Raw genomic sequence first — 26,391 nt, 5'->3', positions numbered from 1 at the left:
TTTCAACATTGATCCCGGGCCAAACATTAGACATAGCTGGCGGGGTAACTAATTGACGGACTTGCGGTGCAGGGATATAGGTCGTATTTAGGCATCCGATGACAGCCACGAACCGCTCAAAAGGATTGGTTAGAACTTGGAACACGCTTTACCCAAGAGAGTCTCCGATATTCTGTTGCCATGTTGCCAAACCAAGCAAATCCTAACGGATTTTGGGAGGGCCATGCAGTTGCACAGGATTTGGAGAAACAAAAATTTTCAACCAATTTCTTTTCGAGAGGTTTATTCATGGCAGGTCCAACACCTCAGTAGCTGACGAGATGAGAATATTAAGGATGGTGAAAGCTTTACGTCATTGTGTGGTTCGCATTTCCAAAATGTAACTGCGTCTGAGTTAATATTATATTAGTTGAGAGCCATCTTCTCAGAGAACATGAAGGATAGGCTTGTTGTGTCTTGGGCAGTTCGTTCTTTGCGAATAACATTGCTACTCCTTGGAGTTGAGGACGTATCAGCTTCGACCGTATTTGCGAGGATTAACCGGGCCCTTGTGGTTGATTTCATAATCAACCTCCGGTCGGACCCTCGCATAAAAGGGTCCGCCACCTCAACGTGAAATATTTTTTTATCTAGGATATTAAATTAATTTATCAACAAATGTAGCAAGATTCATTAAATACAACTTGATTATGCAGTAGACAATCTATTTGTGACTCTTCCTAGTAAATTTGGTGGCTCTAACATTAATACCCTTGTCTCTACAATATCATTTAAATTTCACTAAACTAGCTGGTCTATATTTTGACCAGATCCTTTTTCAACCATTCTATCCAAACCTAACTCACCACCTTTACCACGCGTTTTCTCAACCACATTATTAAAATGAAATCTAATAATAAAGCTGCTATAGCTGCTGCTATAGAGGATTTAAAAAATGATGTTTTTCAATCTGAACAAGCTACTGCTAAAGTATATAATATCTCATTAAGTATATTAAAGAGTAGAAAAAATAATTTCATTCAACAAACAATTGCTCATCAACATTGACAAAAGTTGACTTCAGAGCAAGAGATCTTTCTAGTTTAATGAATAAAAGAGCAAGATTTGCAAGAATTTTCACCCTCTCACACATGTGTATGAGAAATGGAGACTCAAATTCTACAAATAAATTGAGATCTCATATAGCTGAGTAAGAATTGAATAAGAAAGTTTCTAAAACAAAATCCTATGATAAGATTCATGATTGGCTGAAGGATTGAGTCTCAAGAATGAAGAATACTCAGCAGAAAACGCTTCAGCAGTTCTATAACTACTTTTCTGAGACACAACAGACTCATGAGATGATAGTCATGAATGTTACGGCGCAGCTGCTTGTATATGGATTAAGGTTGATCCGCTCCGCTACTCTCTAAAGGTTGATCCGTTCCGACCTCAACCATATTTAGTTGCTCATATTGATCTGATCCGATCCTCAACCATATCTGCTCCAAAGGCTGATCCGATCCGATCCCCAACCACCTCTATATATTCGGCTGCTCGTTCATTCCACATTCTCATCCCCAGTTTAGTATTCTCGTCGCAGCTGCCTAGTTAGATAGATGAATTGAAGCTGTTGTCTTGTTATCATCCTGACTCTAGTTGAGTCATGACATTGAAAATATATGAAATATGAATGAGTATGATATTACTTTAGAAGTATATACAAACATCAAAGTACTTGTTGAGTAAAGGAAAGATAAAATTTATATTAAATCTTCCTCTAATTGTGAATGAGTTTAAATTCTTGAAGCTATTAATGCTGATGAGCACTATATGTTAGGGAGCGAATGCGAGCTGCATAAGGAAACTCTCTGCGTTGCTAACTGCTATGTAACGAAATTCTAAGGTTGGTGAGGAAAAGGGGTGTCAGGGTCTGCTCAGATCATAAACAGCTCACATGATCATGTGACCAGATCATGACTGATCCACTAGGTTACGTGTGGGGCGTGATCACGTGATGGATATGAACCTAGCCCCAGCGCTGAGCCTAACATCACCCCTTGATCTAGAAACAGGCATGCCCTCATGCTGGGAGATTGTCATCATCTTCATCTTTCAGATAACTGCCTGTCTCCCATGCTCTTACTCATTCATCTAGGCATTTCAGTGGTCCAGCTTTAGTAGGGTTGGCCTCATGGAAATCTCATATTGTGTATAGTGATTATAAGGCGCTGAACCCCTAGATTCGCTCTGGCTGGCTGACTCAGCCTAGCCATCGTTTGCACGTGCGCACGTGATCATGCTACACGAGCTTGCTTAAGCTCATGTTCTCATCTCATTCTTTTCTTCCCTTTCCCAAGCAATTTGTCCTTGTTATATAGGAGGACTAGCCTCTAGTTCTTAGAGCTTAACCCTCTACATTATGAATTGCTTCACTCCTTTCATTGATAGGCCACTGGGAGCCTTAATTCTATATCATAAAGCTCAGCAAATATGCTGATATATGATAGGCTATTAAAAGTCTTAAATTCTACATCACAAAAGTTCAGTGATAGCACTGATATATGAATAGACTGAGTTAGCAATCATACTAACAAACAAATAAGCAACATTGAAAATGTCTAGCTGAATGAGATAAAGTGACAGACTTGTACAATGAATACACAAATGAATCAATACAAAGCAATGAACAGGGACACCTCTAGCAGCTTTGAACAACAATGAATAGTCTTTCTTCAACAGCAGAAACAGGTTCAGTGTGAGAACAAAGATTTAATAGCAGCTCAGCAAGCTGAAATAGCTAATCTATAACAAGCTTTGAACACTTCAACATCAATTCTCTCTCAATTGAATCTGCAATCACTCATTGCAGTCAGAAGATCAAAGACCAAGCTATCAGACTGCAAGAAGTATGATGATTCTAATCTGAAGCACTACCCTCAGTGAGAGCTAAAGCTTTAGTCAAAACTTAAGATTGATGAGAAAGCTTTAAGTAATAATGAGAAATATGCTTGGTATATGTATTCAAGACTAGAAGAAATGGCAGCAGCTTGAGTTTATCTCTGAGTTGAGAATAATAAGAACAAGATCAACTTCATGATAGAGAGCTTACTGAAGCAGACATGCATGCTCTTTAGTGATTCTGCATGACAGAAAAAGGCTATGCAAAAGCTCAACAATCTATGACAGAGTAGAAAAGCTCTCTTTGACTTTCTGCCTGAATTTAATCAGCTACTGCTGGAAGCTAGTGATCATGGATGAGATGATCATGTTAAAAAGAGGTATTTGAAATCTGCTCTAAGCATGGAGCTGAGGGAAGGCATGGTGGGTGTAAGAGAACTGTCTATCTATGAGAATTACTGCAAGGAGTTTAGATTAGTTGATCATCAACTCTCTGAGCTTAAGACTTTAAGGTAGTAGTCTAAATGTCATGAGAGCAGATCTTCTTTGAATTATATGATATCTAATCTACACTCTCTACTTTATCATGCTGTCCTTGACTGATGAAACTGGTCTCAAGCTTCTGCTGATAATCTGATGAATTTCTTTACTGGTGCTGTGACCTCAAGCACCCACCACATCAAATTGATAAATCAGACAGAGGTTAATCAATGAAGAGAGCAAGGCCTGTGCCTGAGATATGGAGCCAGAGGTCATATGATTAAGAGCTGCTTATTCAAATCTCTCAGACACTCTGCCACTCCCACAATAGCTAAGATGATCCCTGAGCTGGTACTAGACAATGATGATGTGGATATGAGTGAGGATTTGAGAAAAGAGTAGCTTCAACCAAAAGACACTGAAAGGAGTGAAATAAGAAGCTTATGAGAAAGCAATGAAAAAGATTTAAATCTAAGATGATATTCAAACCTTTCACTGTTGATGCTCTAGTAGATAATGTCTTTTTGACTAGAGCAATGATAAACAGTGAATGTAATGTCTATGATCTTATTTCTCAATTCTATGTTAACAAGCATAAGCTTCTGTGCATTGAAATTCCCTCTGTTAAAATAACTGGCTTTGAAAACTCTATGAGACTCTCCACAAGCATAGTGACTGGCATTTGAATTGATATAGGCAGTCACATAATTGAATGAGCCTTTTTCTATGTGGTGAATGAGTTACATGATCATGATATATATTTAGATGACCCCTGGCTGGCCCAGCAAAAGATAACCATGATCCCTCATCAAAGAATTGTGAGATTTGAAGAGAGTGGCATAGAGGTAGAGCTTAGTTCAAATGCAAAAGCTGATGTGATTCTCATCTCTGCTGTAAGCTTTTCCAGACTTGTGAGCACTCAAGAGAAGTGAAACATTGAGATTTTCACTGTTAGTTTGACTGACATTCAAAAGACTCTAGAAGTGAAATCAAAGATTGACTCTAGAGAAAAGCTGCTTGAACATTATCATGAGTTTTTGAATGTATTTGATAAGGAAGCTGTCAACACTCTACCCTCACTTCATGGCCCAGGTAGAGATCATAGGATTGAACTGATTAAAAAGGCTGATGATAGCACAGAACAACTCCTTTAGAGCTCATTATATAATATATCTCAAGAGGAACTACTGGCTTTGCAAAAGACTCTTACAGATTATGTAGATAAGGATTTTATTAGAGTGAGCAACTCCTCTGTGACTGCCCTCATACTATTTACAAAGAAGCTTGGAGATGGGCTAAGATTCTGTATGGACTATTAAGCTCTTAACAAAATCACCTGAAAGGATTGATATTCTCTATCATTAATCAGTGAGACTCTACAGTGAATTGGACAGACTAAATGATTCACTAAGCTGGACATTATTGCAGCTTTTCACAAGATTCAAATCACAGAAGATGATGAGTGGATAATAGTCTTTAGAACCAGATACAGGCTATTTGAGTGGCTGGTTACACTCTTTAGTTTGACTAATACTCTGAGCACATTTCAAAAATATATCAACTGGGCATTACATAGATATCTGGACAACTTCTGCTCAGCCTATTTAGATGACATCTTGATATTTTCCTCAAGAAGCTTACAGGAGCATCATAAGCATGTACAAAAGATGTTTATACATCTACAGGAAGCAGGCCTGCAGGCAGATATCAGAAAGAGTGAGTTTGAGGTGAACAGCACAAAATATCTTGAATTTATCATTGAAGCAGGCAAGGATATATGAATGGATTTAGAGAAGGTTAAAGCTGTTTTGAAATGAGTGACACCTACTACTCTTAAAGATATACAAGGATTTTTAGACTTTGCCAATTTCTATAGATGATTTATCAGAGATTTCTCAAAGATTGTGATCTCACTGATGATTCTTATATGCAAAAATGTTCCTTTTTTGTGGATGAGCAAGGCTGAGGAAACTTTTAAGTATCTAAAATCAATGTTTATCTTTGCTCCAATCTTGCTTCAATTTGACTCTGACTGTGAGACTATATTGGAAATGAACTTCTCAGATTACATCTCAGAAGAAGTGCTACTACAATATGATGAGCAGAGTATTCTACATCTATATGCCTTCTTCTCTTGCAAGCATTCACCTGCAGAATGCAACTACAAGATTCATAATAAAGAGTTATTAGCAATAATTAAGTATTTAAAGAAATAGAATACTGAGCTATGAAGTGTAAAGGAATTCAAAATCCTCACAGATCATAAGAATCTAGAATACTTCATGACTACATGCAGACTAAATGAAAGACAGCTATGTTGGATAGATATTCTCTATTGATTCAACTTTAAAATTGATTACTGGCCAGAGAAGTTGAACACTGAATCAGATGCTATATTATGAAGAGAGAAGAACATATCACAGAGTGCTGATGATAAGAGAATCAAGCAGAGACAAGCTCAACTACTTAAGTTTAATATACTGACATGTGGAATGGAATCAATAGTGGCTGCTGTCAGTATGAAACCTGAGATGTCTCTTCAAGCTCAGTGAAATGAGACTTGCAAAAATGACAAGATTCTGCAGTGTCTGTAGCAAATTCTTTATGAGAGAAGATTCAGATTTTCTTCTGAACTCAGCATTAATACCTCTGTCTCTGAGTGCTCTTTAAACAAGAACAAAGAGCTTCTCTTTCAAGATTGTAAGTGAGTGCCAGACTTTGAACTTCTTTGAACCAGGTTAGTATATGAGACTCATGACTCACCTCTTACTGGCCATTCTGAGTGAGAGCAAATGGCAGGAGTTCTAAGATATGAGTTCTACTGGTCAGGCTATACTGCTGATGTGAGAAAAATGATCAAAAACTGTCATCTTTGCAGATTAAATATCACATGAAAAGATTGACATCAGGAACTGCTTAAGCCTCTCCTTATTCCTAAATACATATGACAGTAGCTTTTTATGAACTTTATCATGAACTTACTGAGCTCTAAAGAATATACAAACATCATGATTATAACAGACAGACTAATCAAGAGAATTATATTAAAAGCAGTTAAGAAAACTGATGCAGAGACAGTGGCTAGAGTGTTTCTTCACAACATAATCTCTCAACATGACATCTGTAAGATGATAGTGTCAGATTGAGGGTCAGCTTTCACAAGCATGTTTTGAACTTGAGTGTGTGAGAAATTAGGCATTAAGAGATGACTCTTCATAGCCTATTACTCAGAGACTGATGGAGCTACAGAATGAATGAATCAGACTCTGAAAATCTACCTACACAAGTATATTAGCTTTCAACAGAATGACTGATGTGAATGACTCTCTCTAGCAGAGCTGATTATCAATAATAGAGATACTACCTCAACAGATGTGAGCTCATTCTTTTTAACACATCTTTTTCATGTCTCTTTCATTGATATAGCTGATGCACTCCCTGTTGAAATGTCACATAATTTCATTGAGTTTGCAGATGATTATATGAGAAAGGCCTGTGAAGTATTGAAGTGAGCTCAAGTAAAAATGACAGATGCTCAGCAATCTCAAAAGAAATACATGAATAGATGAAGAGACCTGGCTTCAAGCTTTCAACTTAGAGATAAGGTCTGATTGAGCTTAGAGAACATGAGAACTAATCATCTGTGCAAGAAGCTGAACACAAAATACAATCAATATATCATGCTAAAAAAGATAGAATTTCATGCTTACTGACTGAATATCTCATCTAACATTCACAATGTCTTTAATGTAAAGCTTCTACATGCTGTGATGACAGATTTCCTGCCTAGTCAGAGACAAACTGACTGATAGCCATCTGCTATAAAAATCTCAGAAGGACCTGAGTTTGAGATTGAGGAAATTCAGAGTGAATGAACCTATCAGAGGAAAAAGCAATACCTTGTTAAATGGGTAGGTTGAGCTGAGCCTACATGGAATGACATGAGTCTCCTACAAGAAGTAAAGACCTTAAACACTTGAGAGGCCTCTCAGCAGGCAAAATTAGATGTAAAGAGAGCTTTAAATAGTCATAAAGGCTCACAACAAAGAGGGAGAAAAGGAGTATTATAAGAGGTTGAACCTCTAGATTTGCTCTGGCTGGCTGACTCAGCCTAGTCATTATTTGCACATGTGCATATGATCATGCTATGCGAGCTTGCTTAAGCTCAAGTTCTCATCTCATTCTTTTCTTCCCTTTCTCAAGCAATTCATCCTTGTTATATAGGAGGACTAGCCTCTAGTTCTTAGAGCTTAACCCTTTACAGATTATTTGAAGAATGTGAGCTGCCTGAGCACAAATCTTCTGAAACTCAGTATATATATTTGTGATTGCATTGACTACTGCTATCATTCTTTAAAGATCAAAGAACAGCTTATCATTGAAGTCTATGTTATAGTTCTCCTTAATAATCTTGATCTCACTCATCAAATGTAGAAATTTTATGATGAATTCATGATAATTATTCTCATTATGTATAATCAGCTTGTAATAATTACTTTTAGCATTTTGCAGCTTGTTAGTATTCTTATATATTGACTTAAAATACTCAAATATCTCTTCTGCAGTTTGATATTACTCAAGATGATTCTCTTTTATACAGAATGTAATGTATTATGCTGCATCTTTGTCAGTTTAGTTTTCAATATATGTAATTCTTATACATTCAGTAAAGTAATAGTTAATATTCTCCTGAAGCTTGTTCTTCATCTAAGAGAGTCAGTGTTCAAATTTTAACTTCTTGCTATCAGTGAGGTGTTTCAAATCATCAATCTTGACAGATCTTCTGACAATCTCAGAGAGAATGACATCTCAACTTGCTATTTGATTGCTGACTGTTATGTGAATCAGAGTATGACTAAGTTCATCACATTTAATAATTAGCTTATCAATCTAACTTTGCTTGACAATAGTCTGATTAGTAGCATTATTCCATTTTATTCTCAGACATGTGATTATATCTCTCAATGATTTTTCAACATCAAAGATCACTACTAACTTATTATAAATATAGTCACTGTTCAAGTAAATTACCTCTCTGAATTCTTTAATTGAAACATGTGATTGATTGATTGATCTTGTTAGAGTGTATCACCAGTCATTTTGACCCCTTTCAAGGAGTTGGGAACCTGCAGTGACCATCTGATGTTGGATTAAGCTGTTGTCTTCAACAGTTAATCTGATATATTATCAGACTCTTAACTAGTAGATTCTAATTCAACTGAAGTATTTGAGTTTTTCACTGAAACCTGAGTGAAAAAGTAGAAGATGAAACCTTAGAATTATGTTAGAAAGTGAATGTGAGCTGCATAAGAAGGAAACTCTCTGCATTGCTAACTGCTATATAACAAAATTTTAAAGTTAAAAGAGGAAAAAAAGTGTCAGAGTCTGCTCACATTATAAACAGCTCATGTTATCATGTGACCAGATCACGACCAATTCACTAGGTTACGTGTGGGGCGTGGTCACGTGATGGAGATGAACCTAGCCCCGGCGCTGAGCCTAACACTATATAGATTTTCTACTTATTTTTTAAGGTCAAAATGCACAATGTAACTGATTTGAGAATGTGAATATACTCAATTGAATCTATACAATATTAGATAATGAATAAACATTAAATAATATATATCTCAACTGATTATATATAATTTTTCTATCTTAAAATATTTTTAAAAAGATCAATATAAATTATTAATATTGAATGATCATAATAATTATATTACTATTGAATTTTTATAAAAAATATTATATAAATTTAATATATTTAGTATTTCTACTTGCTTATACATTTTATATTTTTCAGTCATTGAATTTTGAAGTTTTTTCACTCATGAAGAGCTACTATAGATCTGAGATCATTATCATAAACTATTTGAATAATACAGCTTCTATGAAAAAAAGAAGATTTATATAAATTTATAAACAAGTACATTCAAAGACTTTAAAATATTATAATATACGTAAAAGATAAAAAGTAGCTAATTTAATATTATTTAATTCTTTTGTAAAATTAAATTCTTTTCAAATTCAAGATCAGAATTGATCTAATACTAAATTAATGATATTTACAATCTCTTTATTTTTTAAACTATAAGATTTCTTACTTACAATCTTTAAAGATTCTACATATATATATAAGACTCTGCAGTAGTTGAATAAAGATAGAATTTTTATAAAAAAGCAGTGAGTTTTTCTTTACAAAGCTAGTAAAATAATTAATAAGTTGAATACTCTACAAGTTATTAGTCAGTCTATAATTTTTAAACTTTTTAATTAACTAGAGACTCTACAGCAGCTAAAAATTAAAAAAAAAGATGAAAGTTAATTTAAATACTTAGTTTATCAATATAAAAATAATTAAAAAGGCTTAAAAGGAAGCTACTACTCTAAAGATAGAAAATAACTACAGAAGTCAGAAATTAAGACTAAAAAAGCAGCAGCAGTAGCTTTAACAATAGATTTAAAAGTCTGTATATTTGAATAATAATTAGATTGAATTTATAGTTAAATATTTACTGAAATAGAAAAAAAAATTACTTTAAATAAAATAATTAAAAAAGAATCTGATTGAAATATAGATCAGCTAGTTTATAACTTTCTTTTATTTTATATACAACTTTTTTAATATCTTTTAATTATTAAACTTTTAATAAATAACTATCATCTTGTATATATTAAATATAAATATAATATCTTTTTTATATACTATTTTTTAAAATACTCACTGACAGTATTTATGAGTGCAGTGACTGCAGCAGTTTTTAAAAGCTTCTTCTGCAGAAGAGTCACTGTATTGATTATTATGATACTACTATTATAGAGTTTCTCTAGTTTAATTTAAATATATTCAGAGTCTTTGATATTTTCTATAGTCTTCAATTTGCACTTATATTAATTAAATTGATATACAGTTGAAAGAGTTTATTAAATTAAAAAGTCTATAAAAATAAATATAGATAAACTTATAAAAATTATCTTAAATTTATATAATCTATTAAGAATAATAAATAAATTGAATAAAATTATATTTATTACTTTTTATCCTTTTTTGATCATATGAACATTAAATATTATCTTTTATATATAGATAATAACATAAAAAAATTTAACTTTTGTAAACTTTTCACAATCATATTTTGTTACTTCTTCAATAGTTAATAAATGATAATGTTTAAGTACTTAAAAATTTTTACATTCAGAGACTGTAATAAATAACTATATACAGAATAATATAGAAGAAAATATTATTATTTTTATTATAATAATTTATAAATTTAAATATACAATAGAGCTAAAATCATTTAATAGAAGTAAATAATGAGATTCTTTAATGTAACTATTTGTAGAATGATGAAAGTATTGAATTCATTGAAAAGAGATTTAATCACTGTTATAACTAGTATTTGATATGCTTATCATGATTCAGTGCTTCTGAAGCTACTTCATAATAAGAATATATGAAGAAGAGATAATAAAACTATTTGTTAAAACTACATCAATAATCATGAAATTTTTTCTATTATTTGAGCTTTTAATATAAATCTGTCTTCAAGAATCTCATATCACTATTCACTGATCTTGTCTGATTTCTATTTTGAATTTTGTTTCATTAAAGTTGTAGATATTTTTAAGTTGAACTCTAAACTTATTGTTTTCTTAAAATAATTAAATCAATCAAGTATGAATGATGGCTTATAGACTTGCTTTTTTTGTTATATTGATGATCTTCTACTGTCATATATTGTATTCAAGATGATGTTTGATGAATCTTTTGACTCAATGTTCTTCAATCTCAGGTGGAAGATCAATGAGATCTTCATAACTTTCTGCAAGGACAAATCAAGTAGCACTAAATATCATTGATCAATTGAAAGGTAGGCCTATCTTATCTAGTGTTTCTATATACTGACAGAGTGATTTTTCCTGGCCAGAAGATAACGGCCTAGCAACGGCCTAGCAACGGCATAGCAACGCAACCCCACCATTACCCCATAAAACAATTACCCCGTAAACACGGGAACCGCCTAGCAGCTGCGCTTAGGAAAAGGGGTATATAAGCAGAGCCTTCCCCGACCCCGTCTTTTAGGAACCATGTTATTAGTATTTTCGTCGAAGTAGCTTACCTAGTTGGCAATCGAACACCTGTTTCACCTGCGCCTACATTGAAGCCGTGACGGAATTGATTGATCAAATGTGAGTAAGGAACATTGAATTCTCTTGCCAACACACTAATATTAGGAATTTCAACATCAGCTATGGATTCTAGAGCTTCTGTGATCTTATTCTCTATTAAAATATATGAAGAAGTCATTGCGTTGACTGGTTATTGAATTTTGAAGATGGAATAGAATATCTAAAAAATTATTTCACGTTGAGGTGGCGGACCCTCGTATTGCGAGGGTCCGACCGGAGGTTGATTATGAAATCAACCACTAGGGCCCGGTTAGTGCCAGTTGATCGCGTAGTTACAACCTTGAGGACAGTTAAACTTCCCCCTCCGTTGTCTGAAAGATCTCAAAGCCGGCATCCCGTCCGTTTTCTCCTTAAATGGGGGTTGACGGATTTCCCAGGTCGATACGATGTTGAGAAGATCTTGTCGTAGAAAGAAATATCTTTCACACCAACCATCACAAACAAACGCAAGTCCATTCCAACTCAACGTCTTGCATTATTATTTGTTCTATGGTATTCACAACACCACACAATGGTTTGGATCAAAGGATCAGCTTGCACCAACCAATCCTCAAATGTCGTTCATTGAGAGGAGTCACGTGGTGATGCGGCCGTCCCGAGGTACCAACCGACAAACAACCACATCAAAGGGTCCGGATCCTCCGATCCTCCTTCCAATGGGCCATGTCGTCACGTCCGAGTTGATTGACGATATCAATCCGCTTATTATTCATTTGATGAACGTCGTGTTTAATGTGAAACAACTTTCCAAAGTTGAGAGATACCTCTCTAGAGGGAGGGCTTTGGCGGCTATCCGGTTCCGCATCGCCCCAACAGAGCTGATGCTGGGAAGAAGCTTCTAGCCTAGCTCTAAGCTCCATTTTGTGGAACAAGTTTGCGAAGTTCCACCAGAGCCCGAATTCCGATCCGACAACCGATTATGTAGCGTATATATTGATTGTCAAATATGACAATCCCATTCCCAAAACAAACCACATAGTCTTTTCTAATCTTAATTGTTTGCTAGAGAAAGGGAGACGATATGTTTACACCAGTCGAAACAGCTCTTGGAGCTATCCTCTTGCATCAAGGGTCTTCAGGATTGCTCCAGCACAATGGCAGGGTGTTTGGTATCTCATCCCTACTCTCAGGGTCAGTTGCTAAACCAAGCCGTGACAACCTGCCTATCATTGGGGGCATAGTATCCAGCATTTTGCCAGTATATTACCTTTCACCTTCCCTGCTCCCGGCGTATCCCCCACTAAAAGATACATGGGGAGCTGCTTTGGCTACGCTCGCAGTGGGTTTCGCAGTAGGATGGGGTACAAAGGTCAGTAATACATATTGATTTGTGTGACACCGTCCTTCCATTGCCTTTTAGAAGGGTCATATATATGGCTTGAAGAAACAGAGATCAGGGTGGGATAAAACAATGCTGAATACCTGACAAAACGTTATAGAATGAAAATGGTTGCACATCCGGCCATATGCTCTGCGGTCTATCTCGACTCTCTCCCCGCTCCACAATCGCAACAGGCATATTCTTCATCACGGCGCTGATCACTGCCAACCTTCGAAACGTCATTCCTGCCTGCGCCTCTAACCAGCCTTGTTATTTTCCCACCTACCCAACCTCCCAGGAGCTCACCTTCATAGTTGTAGCAGTCGTGCTTGGCCAGTTCACAAACTCTGTCCTGGTCCCACACCTGCTTCGCAAATCTAAAAACTCCACCACAATATACAATTTCATCGCGGGCTTACAATTTGGTCTCGGTCTCCTCATCTCTGGCCTGGCCAATCCCGCAAAGGTGCTCGGGTTCTTCAGCGTGTTTGACTGGTCCAGATTTGATCCGTCTCTGGGACTGGTTATACCATTTGCCGTGGGACCCAACTTGATCGCATACTCGAGAATGAGACGGGAGAGCGGAAACGAAAAAGGAAAGAAACCACCAACGTTGGCGGAGAGGTTTCAGCTTCCCACTGCTACCGTTGCCGACATCGACTGGCGTTTTGTGGCAGGTGGAATTGCCTTTGGTATCGGGTGGGGTGTATGTGGAGCTTGCCCAGGTCCCGGTTTGCTCAGGACGATTCTACAGCCTAAATGGGGATTGTTTTGGATGGGGGGTTATATGTTGGGAAGTCTTTTGGGTCTATAAAATGCTCTCCTTCTTCCCCAATTTCGGATTGGATTATTTAAACAATGGATATCGTGATAAGTGGAAATTTGAAAGGGTATCTGTGCAATGATTTTATTTTATTTTGCATGATCTCGCTGGTATATTTGCATGAAAACCGTGGAACACAGGTTTCCAAATCCATGTTTCCTAAGGCCACAAAGAGGTCAGTGGGCGGTTTAACGCACAACTAGGCACCACTTGAATGGGCCGTCTATAAACTTTCCCCAAATCACTAAATAAAATTGTATAGGGTTGACCTAACACAGTTGCAGACCAACGTTGTACGGGGGTATCAACTCACTAGGGTATAAAAAATCATTTGCAAGATGTACGCCGAGGCTCACATCCTAAGAAGGAACTATTAGCTCAATTTTTCTGACAAAATCACAATTCCCACAGGTAAATTTAAAATTGAATGTAGAAAGAACACAAAATAGTTGAGACAACATCTAAACCTATTTACAGTAGGAATATGAATGTGTTTAGAAGAACAGATATCCAACAAAATACCCAAAGAAACATAGGGTAAGTGAAGGAAAAATGTATTGCAAATATTCAACATAGGAACGCCTTATAACTCCGTCTTTTTACTTTTATTTCCTAGTACTGACCCTTTGTGTTTTGGAAATACCTCCTCCAACTCTAGCCACTCAGCTAAGAAAGCTGTGAGCAGTGTGCTCCAATCTTCAACGGTATCTAGGTCTAGATGTTGCGCGTCGTCTGTAATTTTGTGCCACACCCTCGGGAAGGGATAGGCAATCAAATGCAAGACCTCAACTCCGCGATTCATGAAAGGCACATGGTCGTCACCAAGCCCACTGGGGAAGAATTTATTCTTCATGAGATCAACAAACCATAGTCTATCACCTTGCTTCCATTTCGGTGCTGACCTGAACAGGCCGAGTTCGCGCAGGCGGATTTCGAGCTTAGCCATATTTTTATACGCCCAATGAGTTGTTGTGAAAAAGGACGGCATTGTAGGGTCTTTCTCGCCTAGTAAATCGAGAAGGACAAAAAGCGAGATGGCAGAGATTGGTGACCTGTAGGTAGAGGTAGCTGGATAAAAGGTATCTTCCATGGCCTGGGCCAATGATCGAGAACCGTACAAGGAGTCCGTGTCAGTCCAGTGAACGAATGCCTCTTCTCCATCCAAAAACATTACTTGGATGCCTTGCGGGTCAAGAAATGAGTCGTCAGATGGATTGGACTTCATGGCGTCCCATTTTGCAGTCAGAGCGGCATCAATACTTCGCAAAGCGTGCATGATGATCGCGCAAGGAGCAGCACTGTCTGTAGCACCAATAAACCCAGTTGGTTCCAGTTTGCTATCATAGTGTGCCGCCAAGGTCAATCGGCTTGTATCTCCGGCGTCTGCCCATGGCGGGTCTCGAGATGCAATGAGGTTGACGAAAGGGATGTCCTTATTTCCAGTTGCCGGCGTTTTTGATGTCGAATTATGGAATTCGATTTTCCAATCAGGTAGAGTGGTCCTGAAAAAGTCGACGAAATGTTGGAGAACTGCCAGAGAACCCGGTGTACCAGGAACTCGAGTGCGAAGTATGGGCGAGAGAAGGGCACCATTATAGATATCGAAATCATTGTTCGGCCTAGGAAGTGACCTTAACGTGTCATCAGATACGTCCACGTACGACTGAGCGGGAATGAAGAAGACTGGTCCAAGCAGGAGAAACAGCCAAGAAACGACCAGACGGGGGAAACTATCTCCCATTGTAGACAGGTCTCATAAGGCCCATAACAAAGCTGTCTTCATTGTCTATACGAGAGAAACAGGGAGGAAAGACGATTGGTTCTGCTCTGCTTATACTGGGTGTTGTTGTTGTTGTTGTTGTTGTTGTTGTTGTTGTTGTTGTAGTAGTAGTAGTAGTAGTAGTAGTTTTTTTTTTTTTTTTTTGTTGTTTTTGTGAAGAGTCCTCCATATTCCAGTGATGAACGAGGGAGATTTGATTTGATGTGGAATGACCTCCGCGGCAAATTAGACGCCACAAACCTTGAGACAGCCGCGCCGTCGCACTAAAAAGTGTACACTTAACCTGAAAATGAAGCGTGGCCAAGCCCAGCGCGTTTAATTTATTCTCCTGGCATTCAAAGTTCTCTCGTCAATGAGTGCGGACTCCACCATTTGAAGGAGAGAAGCCACAAAAACAAATCTGCGCCGACTCTCTCAGATATGTAAATCCCTGGAAATTACTTAGCTTTTTGGCAATTGTACGGAACTTACTGCTCATGCGACACATCAATTGCTCTCTACACCCCTTTCAAAGAAATGAGCAGACTTCCTTGCCGTCTTACCCTCCACCGATGCCCTGGCATTCAAGCCCCCAAGGGGAATTTATATAGCAAGCTATGCATACGTTTGAATTCATCCGTTAGAGGGGGTGATTCTAGAACCTCATTAAAGGGCAGTGTCAAACCCTCACGGCAAATTTTGCGGGACCCAGTCCGTACCGCACCGAGTAAATCATCGAAGCACGGTTCGTCATCTCCAGACTAGCTCAAAGCCGTCGTGCACATCTTACTAACTTTATATGTGTTTGCAGAGGGCACACAGCTTGAGAAAGTCCTCATTTACCATGCGGGCTCGGGAAAGATAGCTTTCATTGGCGTGATGCGCATTACCACAATCCTAATATTTAGTGTTTCTTGTTTGGTTGTCGCCCCAGCGTTTTATTATTCCGGGGATTTGCCGTGGTATATAGTTCCAGCTAGTAAGTCTCCCAGAACATAAGAGTATTTGTGTGGCGCATCCTAACAGGCTTAGTTGTCGTTGGCGGTTCTATTCCCATGCTCTTCGTCTTATACACCACAGCTCCTTTCGTCAATGTCATATATCTCTCTATTCCCCATGCCGCTCAGCGTACACGACAGCGTGCACAGTCATATTTGAAGGATGTGCCTCGTAATGCGGTGCTCAATATTGAAACCATGAAGTTTAATTTCTACTTTCGAAAGACTCAGGTGGTACTTTCGGACCTGATACTGGGCAGTTCAATGTTCCGGCCTGTGAATTTAATCAATACGAATCCAATGCCCCAGCCATGGTGGAAGGGGAATAATGTTTTCTTTTATGCCCCAGCTAAGACGAGATTCAGTGCGAAACCAACCTCAAAATACTTCCCGGAAGTGTGGGAGGAGGTATTTGCGAAAATCAAGCAGAATGCTGTCAAGAGTCAATATTGATCATAGATCTCATCCCCTTTTTATTTCGCCTGTATCTTTACATTTTGGAATATCAAAGAATGTTACCTTCATGCTTCAACAGGCTCAAACCTTTTACTTCACACTCTACATCAGCTACAGAAACCCTCAGAATTCTCGGTCTTCTTCTGCCACTTCTGCTGAGAGGAAAGAAATCATTTGCTCACTGCTCTCTGCATAGCCCGCGTAACCAGTCTCAGTCTCATTGCTTATTCAACATGCTTCACCTGGTGTTGCTTGTGTTATTGTTTACTTTCTCACCCTTATATCTTCACCTTTCTGTCTCCTCTCGGGCTTGTTATCTAAACCACAGAACAACTCCCTTTTTGTTTTCCTATCACACAGTCAACAGTTAATATACCTACCCCCTTTTCTATCCTCTCTGTTATTTGATCTTTATCAACCCACTGTGAAGCTGCTCGTTTTCGCAAACTTCCCTAGCAATTAACAGCAAGGATGGAGAACTTGAATACTGGCCTTAGTCCAGGCGAGCTACGCATCTTTATGATCGCAATGACCTGTGCTGTGGATGGCTTAAACAATGTCAAGGTATTTACCTCGTTTCCCAGTGACACTAACACTGATCTCTCCTTTAATGTGGACTTGCTTGATATCACTTGCTTTCATCTATAATATTATTCTTCTCGACCCTACTGCTGCTCCCTCGTCTATCCAATTTTACCATGCGTTAACCAAATATTCTTTGAACAAACAGATCGACTTCGACCTGCTTGCTGAGAAAGCCGGTCTGAAGAATGCTAGCAGCGCGAATGTCCTTTACGGGAACGCTAGGCGCAAGCTCTTGGCAGCCCCCAGAATTGTCGCTGCTCAGGCTTCTACTGGTTCCACCGGCAGCGGCTCGAATCCCACCACCCCTAAAACAAAGGCAAGCAGGGTTGCCAAACATACTCCGAAATCGTCGACTCATGGCAAAGGAAAGACCGCCAAAGCAATTGCCGCAGCCACCCTTGAGGCGTATCCCTCTCCAAGCAAAACCAAAGTCAAAGGCGAGTCCGAAGCTGATGCAGCCATGGCTGCCATAATGGACGACGATAAAGAGGTCAAACTCGAGTAAGTGTCTTTCCTACAAGCCCCAATTCATACATGAAGCATAGACTAATTTCTAAATCCTCTCTCAGGAACACCAATGTCGCTTTGGCGGACAATGCGGATGAGGTTGCCCATGATGTCGCTACTGAGATGATCAAAGGCACGTCTTATCCCCGCTCTGAACTTGAGTGGTCCTTTTTTGAGCAATCAATGTGGCATGTCGGTACTTACGACTAGAACAATGAAGGTTGGGATTAAACGATCACTCGAACGGCACCAGTATATGAACCTATCTTTCCTCCGCACGAATATAACGAAGCGATTTCCCCTGGATACGAATCGAACAGGAGCTCAATGTGATTTACGCCAGTGAATATACAATTGGCCGACACTTATCGACGAAGTTTGTTTCCTGGAATTTCTGCTTGCGTCTAATCCAAATTCCCTCTTTTCAAGATATCATGACCGTCTTTTACGCTCCAACGAAGTCATTTTCTTGCTTAGGAGGAGATTCTAGTTAGTGGATTTGTTTGCTTTTTCGCACTTTTACTCTGCTTTCAATTATTGCTCTGGGAATGTCTCTCCAAACAAGTCAAGTGATCGACCCACTGCGCAGTTGCAGAAGAGTGGTGGTTAGGACCCATGGTTTTTCTTTTTGACTCATTTCTCATGAGTCACTAGCGTGAGAGAGATGAGTTGCGAGATGAAAAGGGAGAAATTATTTTGTTGCTTCACTCTCTCCTAATGCGACACCTACCATGATAAATTTAATAGGGGTTTTTTACTTAACAGACTTTGGGGAACTACTTCCCCATATATTTTTGCCTACGCCGCGATTACGTCAGTGCTACTCCCATTTCATAGCCTAGGCCACATTTCTTCCCGCTTTCATTCGGTGCTGTCTTCATATCTCACCCACCCATGTCCCTACCCCCTAATGTATTGACTAACGATTGACAGCCTGCAGCTCTTAGCGCATGACGTGAGCCACAGCTAGGCTGACGACATTCGTGCCCCACCATGACACCTGCCGGTCGTATATATCTGTTCCATAAGTTATCAGTCGCCTGATAGTCTCCATGTGGGGGAACCGGACGTTGTAGTTATAACCGTTGATTTGTATCCCAAACGAGAAAGAAAGTGAGAAGGTCAACCGAGATCCAGTCCACACCCCGAAATATACGACGGTCCTTCGGACGTATAGTAAATTGTTATTTCCAACACAACAACACATCCTTAGGTGCACCATGTCGGCAAGATTGCCTCTTGCGCCAATACAGGAAACTCCCTGTCATGCAGCATTTCCAGCACCCAAAACTACTGCAGCGATAATATCACGTTCAGAAGTTCTGGGCTTGCTTCTGGATGAGACGAGGAAAGGGGCCGAGTCGGATTACGTCCTGGTGGATTTGAGAAGGGAGGATCATGAGGTAAGTGTGTAGTGATCTCTTTATTTCACGTATAGTGACAAGGGGACGGAGTCGATTTTTGTTTAATGTCGATAGGAGGATGCGCTGGGGTATGGCTCCCCAAGTCCGGGCTATACGTATCATGAAAAGGATGCAAGGCTCTGGAGGGTTATGCAGAATGACAAATGAGAATCCTAATATAAAAAAGAAGAAGGAGATGGACCACATGCCAGACATTGAATATGTTCAAACCAAGAAATCAAAAACGATCTAGCAGTTAAACTTATCACATGCAGGGTGGCACAATATCGACTTCCATTAACTTGCCCGCCCAAAGCCTCTACCCTTCTATTCCCGTTCTCTATACAATTTTCAAAAAAGCCGGCATCAAGATGGTCATATGGTATTGTGGTGCGTATAGATACTTATCGATGTTCATGTTCCACCCTTCCGCATTTATCATTCTTAGAAACCATTGAATTCCCGCAGTACTTACCGTTAATGAAACCAGGCTCATCTATCGGACGGGCAACACGCGCAGGAGGCTTGTTTGCGGACTACATTGTGGAGAAGGAAGGCAAAGGTGCCCAGGGGATTCAGAGTTTGGTGCTGGAGGGGGGGATTAAGGGTTGGGTGGGCGCCGGGCCAGAATACGTGGATAGAGTGGACAGATATGAGGCGTCCGTCTGGAATAGTACTCGGTGACCTAAGGGATCAGCAGGGAAATGTTTCGAGTAGTAAATAGGAAGAAAGTTATGTTTAGGCTAAAATAAGTCTAATATGAGATAGGTATATTGTGTCTTCCTTTCTATGGAATAAAATTGATACGCATATACTTGAGACACTAACATGACAAACATACAATATGATAGCAGCAAGACTCTCAATAACATGGCCCAAGCCGAGTGAAGCATGCACATAACAGAGATAAGGATAGAAATAATTCTCGAACATTAAAAGGGGACAGAGTATATACAACCAAGACGCCGGAGCCAACAAGCAAGAACAGACGATGATAAAGCTACCCCTTCTAGACGGCAGATTAATGGGCAAAACTATAAGAGCAAGTGCTTGGAATACCCAAATCACACGCTCAAAATTATATATATATATATATAGAAGGTAAAAAATGTGAAGTTAGGACCAGGATTTCCCTACAAACTCTCAATGGCCTGGAGTAGAACATCCATACCCTTTTCAGTAACACCGCCACGCTCACCTTCATTCGAAACATCCCTATCATTCAACACCCAGGCAACATCGCTCCACCATCCCAAACCAACAAGGCCACCACCTTTTCTTCGTTCAAGGCTCTCTTTCAACCGGCTTGTATGCTCCCATTGTTTTGCAGCAATCTCTGCCCGTTCAACCACCTTGTTTGGAATACCACACATTGAAGCGCAGTGCATGCCGAAACTTCCTTCCGCAACACCCTCTTCCAGTTTGTATAAGAACGTTACACGTCGTTCTTCTTCGTCAACATGTATACGCATTCGTCGTGGGGCAATTTCGGGATGTCCCTCGAATTCAGCAGCGAGGGAATGGTAATGCGTTGCGAAGAAGCCCAAGGCTCCGATGTGGGTTGCAACATGGTGCAGTACAGCTTGGGCTACAGCAACGCCATCATACGAACTTGTCCCCCGTCCCAACTCGTCTAGAATAACCAGAGAGCGAGGTGTAGCTTCAGACAAGATCTTCTTGGTCTCAGAGAGTTCAACGAAGAAAGTGGATTGTGCTGCGAAGATGTTGTCGTTGGCACCGAGACGAGACATTATTCGATCGACAGGCGTCAGACGCGCAGATTGGCAGGGAACGTGACAACCGATTTGTGCCATGATTACAGCGGTACAAGTCTGTGGAATGTAGAATCAGTATCCTTAACTTCGCGAAATACAATAAGGGATGGTATCAGGGGAAGGGAACACTAACCATGCGCAATATGGTGGACTTGCCGGCAGCATTAGCGCCCGTAAGCAAGTTGATATTGGGAGCTTCTCCCCCCAGTTTCACGTCATTGGGAATAAAGTCGCCCACGTTTGGCAACATACATGGATGTCGAAGTTCTTGGAACTCCAGAATACTGCGTTCCTCATCCACGAAGACAGGGCGACAACTAGGGTGTCCCAGAGCCGAGGAAGCTTTTGCTAAACTTATCAGACAATCGAGTTGTGCAACCACTTTAACAGCTGCTAACCAGGTTGAATAATTCTCGTCGAATCGGGCGTAGAATCGGCCCGCCACCTCCTTGACAATTTGGCTATGAGTTTCTTGTGCTTCTTGAAGCTGGCGGATAAGACTGCGTAGCTCGGGGAAATAGAAACGCTTTGCCTGCTTCGTGGCTGACATTTGATCCCAGCTTTTCGGCACGCTTGTAATTTTAATCGGCACTTCAAGCTGATAGATCTCCTTCCCGTTGTCCCGGTAAACGATAGCAGTAGAGCCCAATTGCTTCCTGACTCTTTTAAGCAGTTGGTCCAACTCATATTCTATTTCCGTGATCTTGTCATGAGAAACATCAAAATCTTCCTCGACCCCAGCTTCCGGAACCAGAATACCAGAATCCTTGGCCTTAGAACGATCGAACGCTGTTTTCCAGTACTTCAAATGACCACTCAGGTCGGGCATTGAGGAGACGAGTTGCCCAATAACTCCCTCTCCGGAGCCAGTTTCTTTTAGCAGACCCATTGTATAATCGATCTGCTCAAATCCTTCAAGCACACGGAGGAAATCCTGAGCTTTGCAGCTTCCAGCATGAACACGAGAAATAAGTCTCTCAAGGTCAGGCATTTTTGTTAGCTGAGAAGAAAATTGGTTACGGATGGCGTTGTCTGCGTTTAAAGCATCAACAGCATCGAGGCGTGCATTTATTTTCTTAGCATCCACTAAGGGGTGACAGACCCATTGCTTAAACATCCTTTTGCCGAATGGTGTTACGCATCGGTTGAGCAGTTGGAAGAGGGTGCCCTCCTGGCCCCCATCGAACGAGTTGGCGAACACCTCAAGGTTGATAAGGGTTTGGCCATCAAGCACGAGACTGGTGGCCTTTCTGATCGGATCGTACCACGTGAAGTTTCCAATTGTGATCAAATCTCGTTCAATTTTGAGCATCCTCAAGTACTGTACTAGCGCTCCAAATGCTGACATGGCAAATTCCTTGTCCCTTGCTTCTCGTAGGACTTGTGGCCAGGCCAAGAGGTTATCCCCATCTAGTGAGACAAAATAATTACTGGCATCGAGCTCCCGCACAGTAATATCTGCTTCCCAGAACTCTTTTCCAGGTTTCAAATAGTTCCAGAGGGTGGTGGGGATAGTGTTATTTTTCAGAATCCGCAAAGCTTTGGTGGACATGACAGACTTCTCGAGAAGTAACTCCTGTGGGCGCGTTTGGGCAACGAAGGTCTCAAATTTGGTCATATCGACATCATCGATAAATTCTGCCAAATAGAACTGGCCTGTCGCAGTGTCGACGAAAGCGAGTCCAAATACTGGTAGGTCATTGACTAGTGCCTCCTTAATGGCCACACAATACGTTGACATGTCATCTTGAAGCATTCCGCCATCCACAAGAGTGCCAGAAGTAAGGACACAGGCCAATTCACGCCTGATGATTTTTTCTTGTTTCCCGACGCTGCCACCCGTCTTACCCTGTTTCTCTCGCATTTCCTTACCGAGAGCAGATTCGCTTTGATCCACCCTCGCGATCTTGAAACCTTTAGCCACAAACTGATTCGCCCAATGGTCTAAGCTCATTTCCGGGACGCCAACCATGCGCATGTTCACACGATCTGTAAGTTTGAGGTCGAAGAGTTGATGGCCGATAGTAGCGTCATTTTCGTAGAGTTCATAAAATTTGCCCTTCTTGAAAAAGACGACCGTATCCCAAAATTTCTGTTTAATTTCCCAGTATTGTTTCTCAAACGGTGAGAATTTAGTCCATGCTAGAGGAGGAATATAAATGGTCCGCGGATCGTAGTCAGGGTGTCCAGGTGGGTTTCGGTCAATATCCGTAATATTAGCAAGCCACGGGTAACGGTGCTCCGGTTCACTCATATGGGCCTTCGCTTTTTTATTCTCCCTTTGTACTGTGGTTTTGGTGAGAGCAGGTCGCTGCTTTGGTGGTTCTGTATCATTAGGATCATAAGTCCATTTCAGAGCAGAGCTAGTAGATGCATCTGGAAGCTCAAGATCACTTCCCTCATTTTGAACGGGAGGTGATTTCGAAGGCGATACTTTGATAGAAGCACTGGAGGGCCGCTTGCGCTTTTTGGATGGCTTCACCTCATCCTCAGAATCATCTGGGACAATAAAGTCATCTAGGTCTACATGGACACAGTATTAGTAGTGAAAAATCTTTCCAAGAAAACCAAATTATGTATGCTAACCGTCATCGGAAAACCCATCGTTATCATTGAATTCATCCTCATCAGCCGAACAAGCAACGGTTTTCCTCCTTTTCGCGGTCCCCCCTGCGCCGAATTTTCTACTCGCTGGGATGACATCCTCGTCATCTGACTCTAGATAGCTTTTGACAGATTTTTTCGCCTAGAATTCAACAACAACGTGAGCAAGCATTCCACCAGACCTAAGACATTGTTCCCATATAATAGAACTGAACTGGTGAAACACGTAGTCTTCTTACCCGTCGTGCTGGTGTGACCGAGCTTCGATCAGGCACTCCATTCTCAATCAGTACGCCATCGACTTCGTTTGTGGTTGCAGTGGAGGACGGGAAACAGCCGCTATCAACCGAACTCGCATCAATTTCCTTAGCCTCCTCACCCTCTACCACCGCTGCAGAATCATCCATCTTGGAATCATCCTCATCATACCCCACATCATCACTACTTGGAACAGGGGTATGATTCTGTCCACCGCCAGCAACATTTTTATCCTCTCCGATCTTCAGGGATTTCGAAATGGCAGTCCCGAAATTCGATCTCGAATTGATGTGATTTTTTTGCCCTGAAGCTGCTCTCTGGGAAGGGGAAGACACAAGATCCTGGGTAGTATTGTTACGGTAAGCAGGAGACGCGGCCACCGTTACAGGTGAGGATTTCTGGAAGAAACCCAAGATGGACTTTTGGCTCTTCATATTTTGGGTGCTTGAGGTCGACTTATTTAGAACACGCGCATTTGGTGTCTTCTGCGAGTTGGTATGTTCCACCATATCTCCTACGAGAGGAGAGGATAAAATGACTGCTCTGAGAGTGCTTGAAAGACGGGACAGGTTCTAGTTATGAATCAATTGCAAGGCGGTACATGATTTTGTATACTCATACGGTAAAATATCTAGTATCGGCGTCAATAATAGGAAATAGAGAAAAAGGGGCGAACTTTTGAAGGGGAGTTGAAGAATACGGAGTAATTCCTCCCGAGATGGATGTCAGAAAGGGAGACGTGACAAAAGTTACCATTAGCGTGTTCGACGCGTTAATGGGGCATGTCACGTGATACTGAAGGCAACTGCGGATGATTCCATTCATCCATTGGATAAGCCGGGGGAAGATAAATAAATACCTCTATACAGTGTGCAAGTACGAACACTTAGGCTTGAGGGTCTATCTGGTAGCGTCCTAGCGCTTTATCCTGCGCATTTTGAATGAGATGTCAGCGCTGAGATCATTAATGTGAGTAGCCCGATTTTTCCTTGGTTTCATGTGCTGATGTTAGTTATAGTATAACCGAGTGCGATCTTTGCAAACTCGGATACCACGACTTGTTGACCCGGTTCCTGCAGAATGCGCGCTGATTGACACACATAATCGTTGGGCTTTGCCATCCACTGAAGGCGTACGGCCATTCTGCGTTCCGCGTCATCAAACTCTGGGACCTTGGGAACTGGGAGAATGGTGACATACCAGCCATGCAATCACTAGAAAAACTTCAGCTCTGTGGGGGAGAACACGATGATGCGACGGTAGACGGCTTCAGTATAACCATGGCCAAGTTCCCGCGTCTGTGGTCCCTCAAACTATGGAATTTGGTAGGTGCAAATGCTGAAAAGTTTTTCCCTGGGCCAATACAGAGCTTGCGCAAGGTGAAGGTTGAATTTTGTTTTATTTCCACGGTCAGATTTCTTAACCTGTCAGCCGTTGCGGCTGAAAGCCTATACCTCTGCATTCGACAATCAGACGGTGTCACAGGACCGTATGAAATTAGTACAACGAAGATTATGAATCTGACCATAGGCGGACGCTTACCACCAGGTTTCCGATTGAAAGGTTTGCCGCAGAACTGCACACTCTGCGCTGATGCCTTCCTGCTCCAAGGTGCAAAAATATTGATGGCAGAGGCCGTATAACGTCCTATAAGTTCCAGAACGTGATGTTGACGCACTCATTGTGGAATGCCCTCCACTCCCGCACCTCTCTCCGGGTAATTCATATTTATGTCGCTCGTCACAATCCCGAATTCCCCCCCTCCTTCCTCCCCGGGCGATCCTTTGGTGGAGGTGAGTAATCTCTGTTATCCAAATGAGAACCAACTGCAGCCTGCAGAACTCTTTCGGGAGGTGGTCCACTGGATCAATGATCTCACCATCCACGAAGAACAGATCCTCAAGAACGTGTGGGATAAAGGAATTCGGGTAGTGAATAGACGTTTCCAGGCGTTTTCTAATGTGAATTTGTCCATCAACTGGAGCTGAAATTGAACAATCTGAATTGTGGCATAGCCATGATGGTTGGCCTGGCTTGCAGAGAGCCTTGCTGTCTTTGTTATATTACACAGTTGTCACATTTCTGAAGTCGTGAAGGAATATGTCATACGCACGCAACTCCCTGGTCGACCCTGTCTCTGTTCTTATGCAAAACGGCATTGACGAGAGAGTTGTAGAATTTCTTGACAACAGTTGATTCGTAACTTGATACTGATAAATGCTACAGTGTCTATCCACCACAACCCGAATGACTCCACGTGACAGAAAAAATATATCCACAGAACGTTCTTGCGGAATCATTCAAGTTAGGGGTATTTTCCAGAAAAGAGGAATCCTATCTACTTCACAT

General features: G+C 40.5%; 8 protein-coding genes across 8 annotated transcripts; 6 read left to right on the top strand and 2 right to left on the bottom strand.

The window, feature by feature from the left end:
• Window positions 1-433: 433 nt before the first annotated feature.
• On the top strand, window positions 434-2,222 carry PAAG_11712 (hypothetical protein; the record flags this gene model as incomplete). The annotated part of the gene is made up of 2 exons (XM_015847308.1): window positions 434-597; window positions 2,138-2,222. The coding sequence occupies 2 exons, from the start codon at window positions 434-436 to the stop codon at window positions 2,220-2,222; spliced, it is 249 nt and encodes an 82-aa protein (XP_015703097.1).
• Window positions 2,223-12,107: 9,885 nt separating this feature from the next.
• On the top strand, window positions 12,108-13,688 carry PAAG_03183 (hypothetical protein; the record flags this gene model as incomplete). Its single annotated transcript, XM_015844875.1, has 4 exons — window positions 12,108-12,287; window positions 12,396-12,479; window positions 12,560-12,862; window positions 12,993-13,688. 4 exons carry the CDS (start codon window positions 12,108-12,110, stop codon window positions 13,686-13,688), a joined length of 1,263 nt encoding a protein of 420 aa, XP_015702081.1.
• A 592-nt stretch (window positions 13,689-14,280) lies between these two features.
• PAAG_03182 (glutaminyl-peptide cyclotransferase) lies at window positions 14,281-15,438 on the bottom strand (the record flags this gene model as incomplete). Its single annotated transcript, XM_002794591.2, has 1 exon — window positions 14,281-15,438. One exon carries the CDS (start codon window positions 15,436-15,438, stop codon window positions 14,281-14,283), a length of 1,158 nt encoding a protein of 385 aa, XP_002794637.1.
• A 555-nt stretch (window positions 15,439-15,993) lies between these two features.
• Window positions 15,994-16,907, top strand: PAAG_03181 (hypothetical protein; the record flags this gene model as incomplete). The annotated part of the gene is made up of 3 exons (XM_015844874.1): window positions 15,994-16,201; window positions 16,268-16,435; window positions 16,489-16,907. The coding sequence occupies 3 exons, from the start codon at window positions 15,994-15,996 to the stop codon at window positions 16,905-16,907; spliced, it is 795 nt and encodes a 264-aa protein (XP_015702080.1).
• A 474-nt stretch (window positions 16,908-17,381) lies between these two features.
• PAAG_03180 (hypothetical protein) lies at window positions 17,382-18,212 on the top strand (the record flags this gene model as incomplete). Its single annotated transcript, XM_002794589.2, has 3 exons — window positions 17,382-17,474; window positions 17,641-17,996; window positions 18,065-18,212. The coding sequence occupies 3 exons, from the start codon at window positions 17,382-17,384 to the stop codon at window positions 18,210-18,212; spliced, it is 597 nt and encodes a 198-aa protein (XP_002794635.2).
• Window positions 18,213-19,222: 1,010 nt separating this feature from the next.
• PAAG_03179 (hypothetical protein) lies at window positions 19,223-20,089 on the top strand (the record flags this gene model as incomplete). Its single annotated transcript, XM_002794588.2, has 3 exons — window positions 19,223-19,405; window positions 19,681-19,795; window positions 19,896-20,089. The coding sequence occupies 3 exons, from the start codon at window positions 19,223-19,225 to the stop codon at window positions 20,087-20,089; spliced, it is 492 nt and encodes a 163-aa protein (XP_002794634.1).
• Window positions 20,090-20,538: 449 nt separating this feature from the next.
• PAAG_03178 (DNA mismatch repair protein msh6) lies at window positions 20,539-24,551 on the bottom strand (the record flags this gene model as incomplete). Its single annotated transcript, XM_015844873.1, has 4 exons — window positions 20,539-21,237; window positions 21,314-23,703; window positions 23,767-23,926; window positions 24,024-24,551. 4 exons carry the CDS (start codon window positions 24,549-24,551, stop codon window positions 20,539-20,541), a joined length of 3,777 nt encoding a protein of 1,258 aa, XP_015702079.1.
• A 696-nt stretch (window positions 24,552-25,247) lies between these two features.
• On the top strand, window positions 25,248-25,685 carry PAAG_11711 (hypothetical protein; the record flags this gene model as incomplete). The annotated part of the gene is made up of 1 exon (XM_015847307.1): window positions 25,248-25,685. One exon carries the CDS (start codon window positions 25,248-25,250, stop codon window positions 25,683-25,685), a length of 438 nt encoding a protein of 145 aa, XP_015703096.1.
• Between the last annotated feature and the right edge of the window lie 706 nt (window positions 25,686-26,391).

This window comes from Paracoccidioides lutzii (genome assembly GCF_000150705.2).
Source record: "Paracoccidioides lutzii Pb01 unplaced genomic scaffold supercont2.8, whole genome shotgun sequence".
Classification (NCBI taxonomy): Eukaryota; Fungi; Ascomycota; class Eurotiomycetes; order Onygenales; family Ajellomycetaceae; genus Paracoccidioides; species Paracoccidioides lutzii.
The sequence above is the reverse complement of the archived record's forward strand: the minus strand, read 5'-3'. Positions and strand labels throughout refer to the sequence as shown.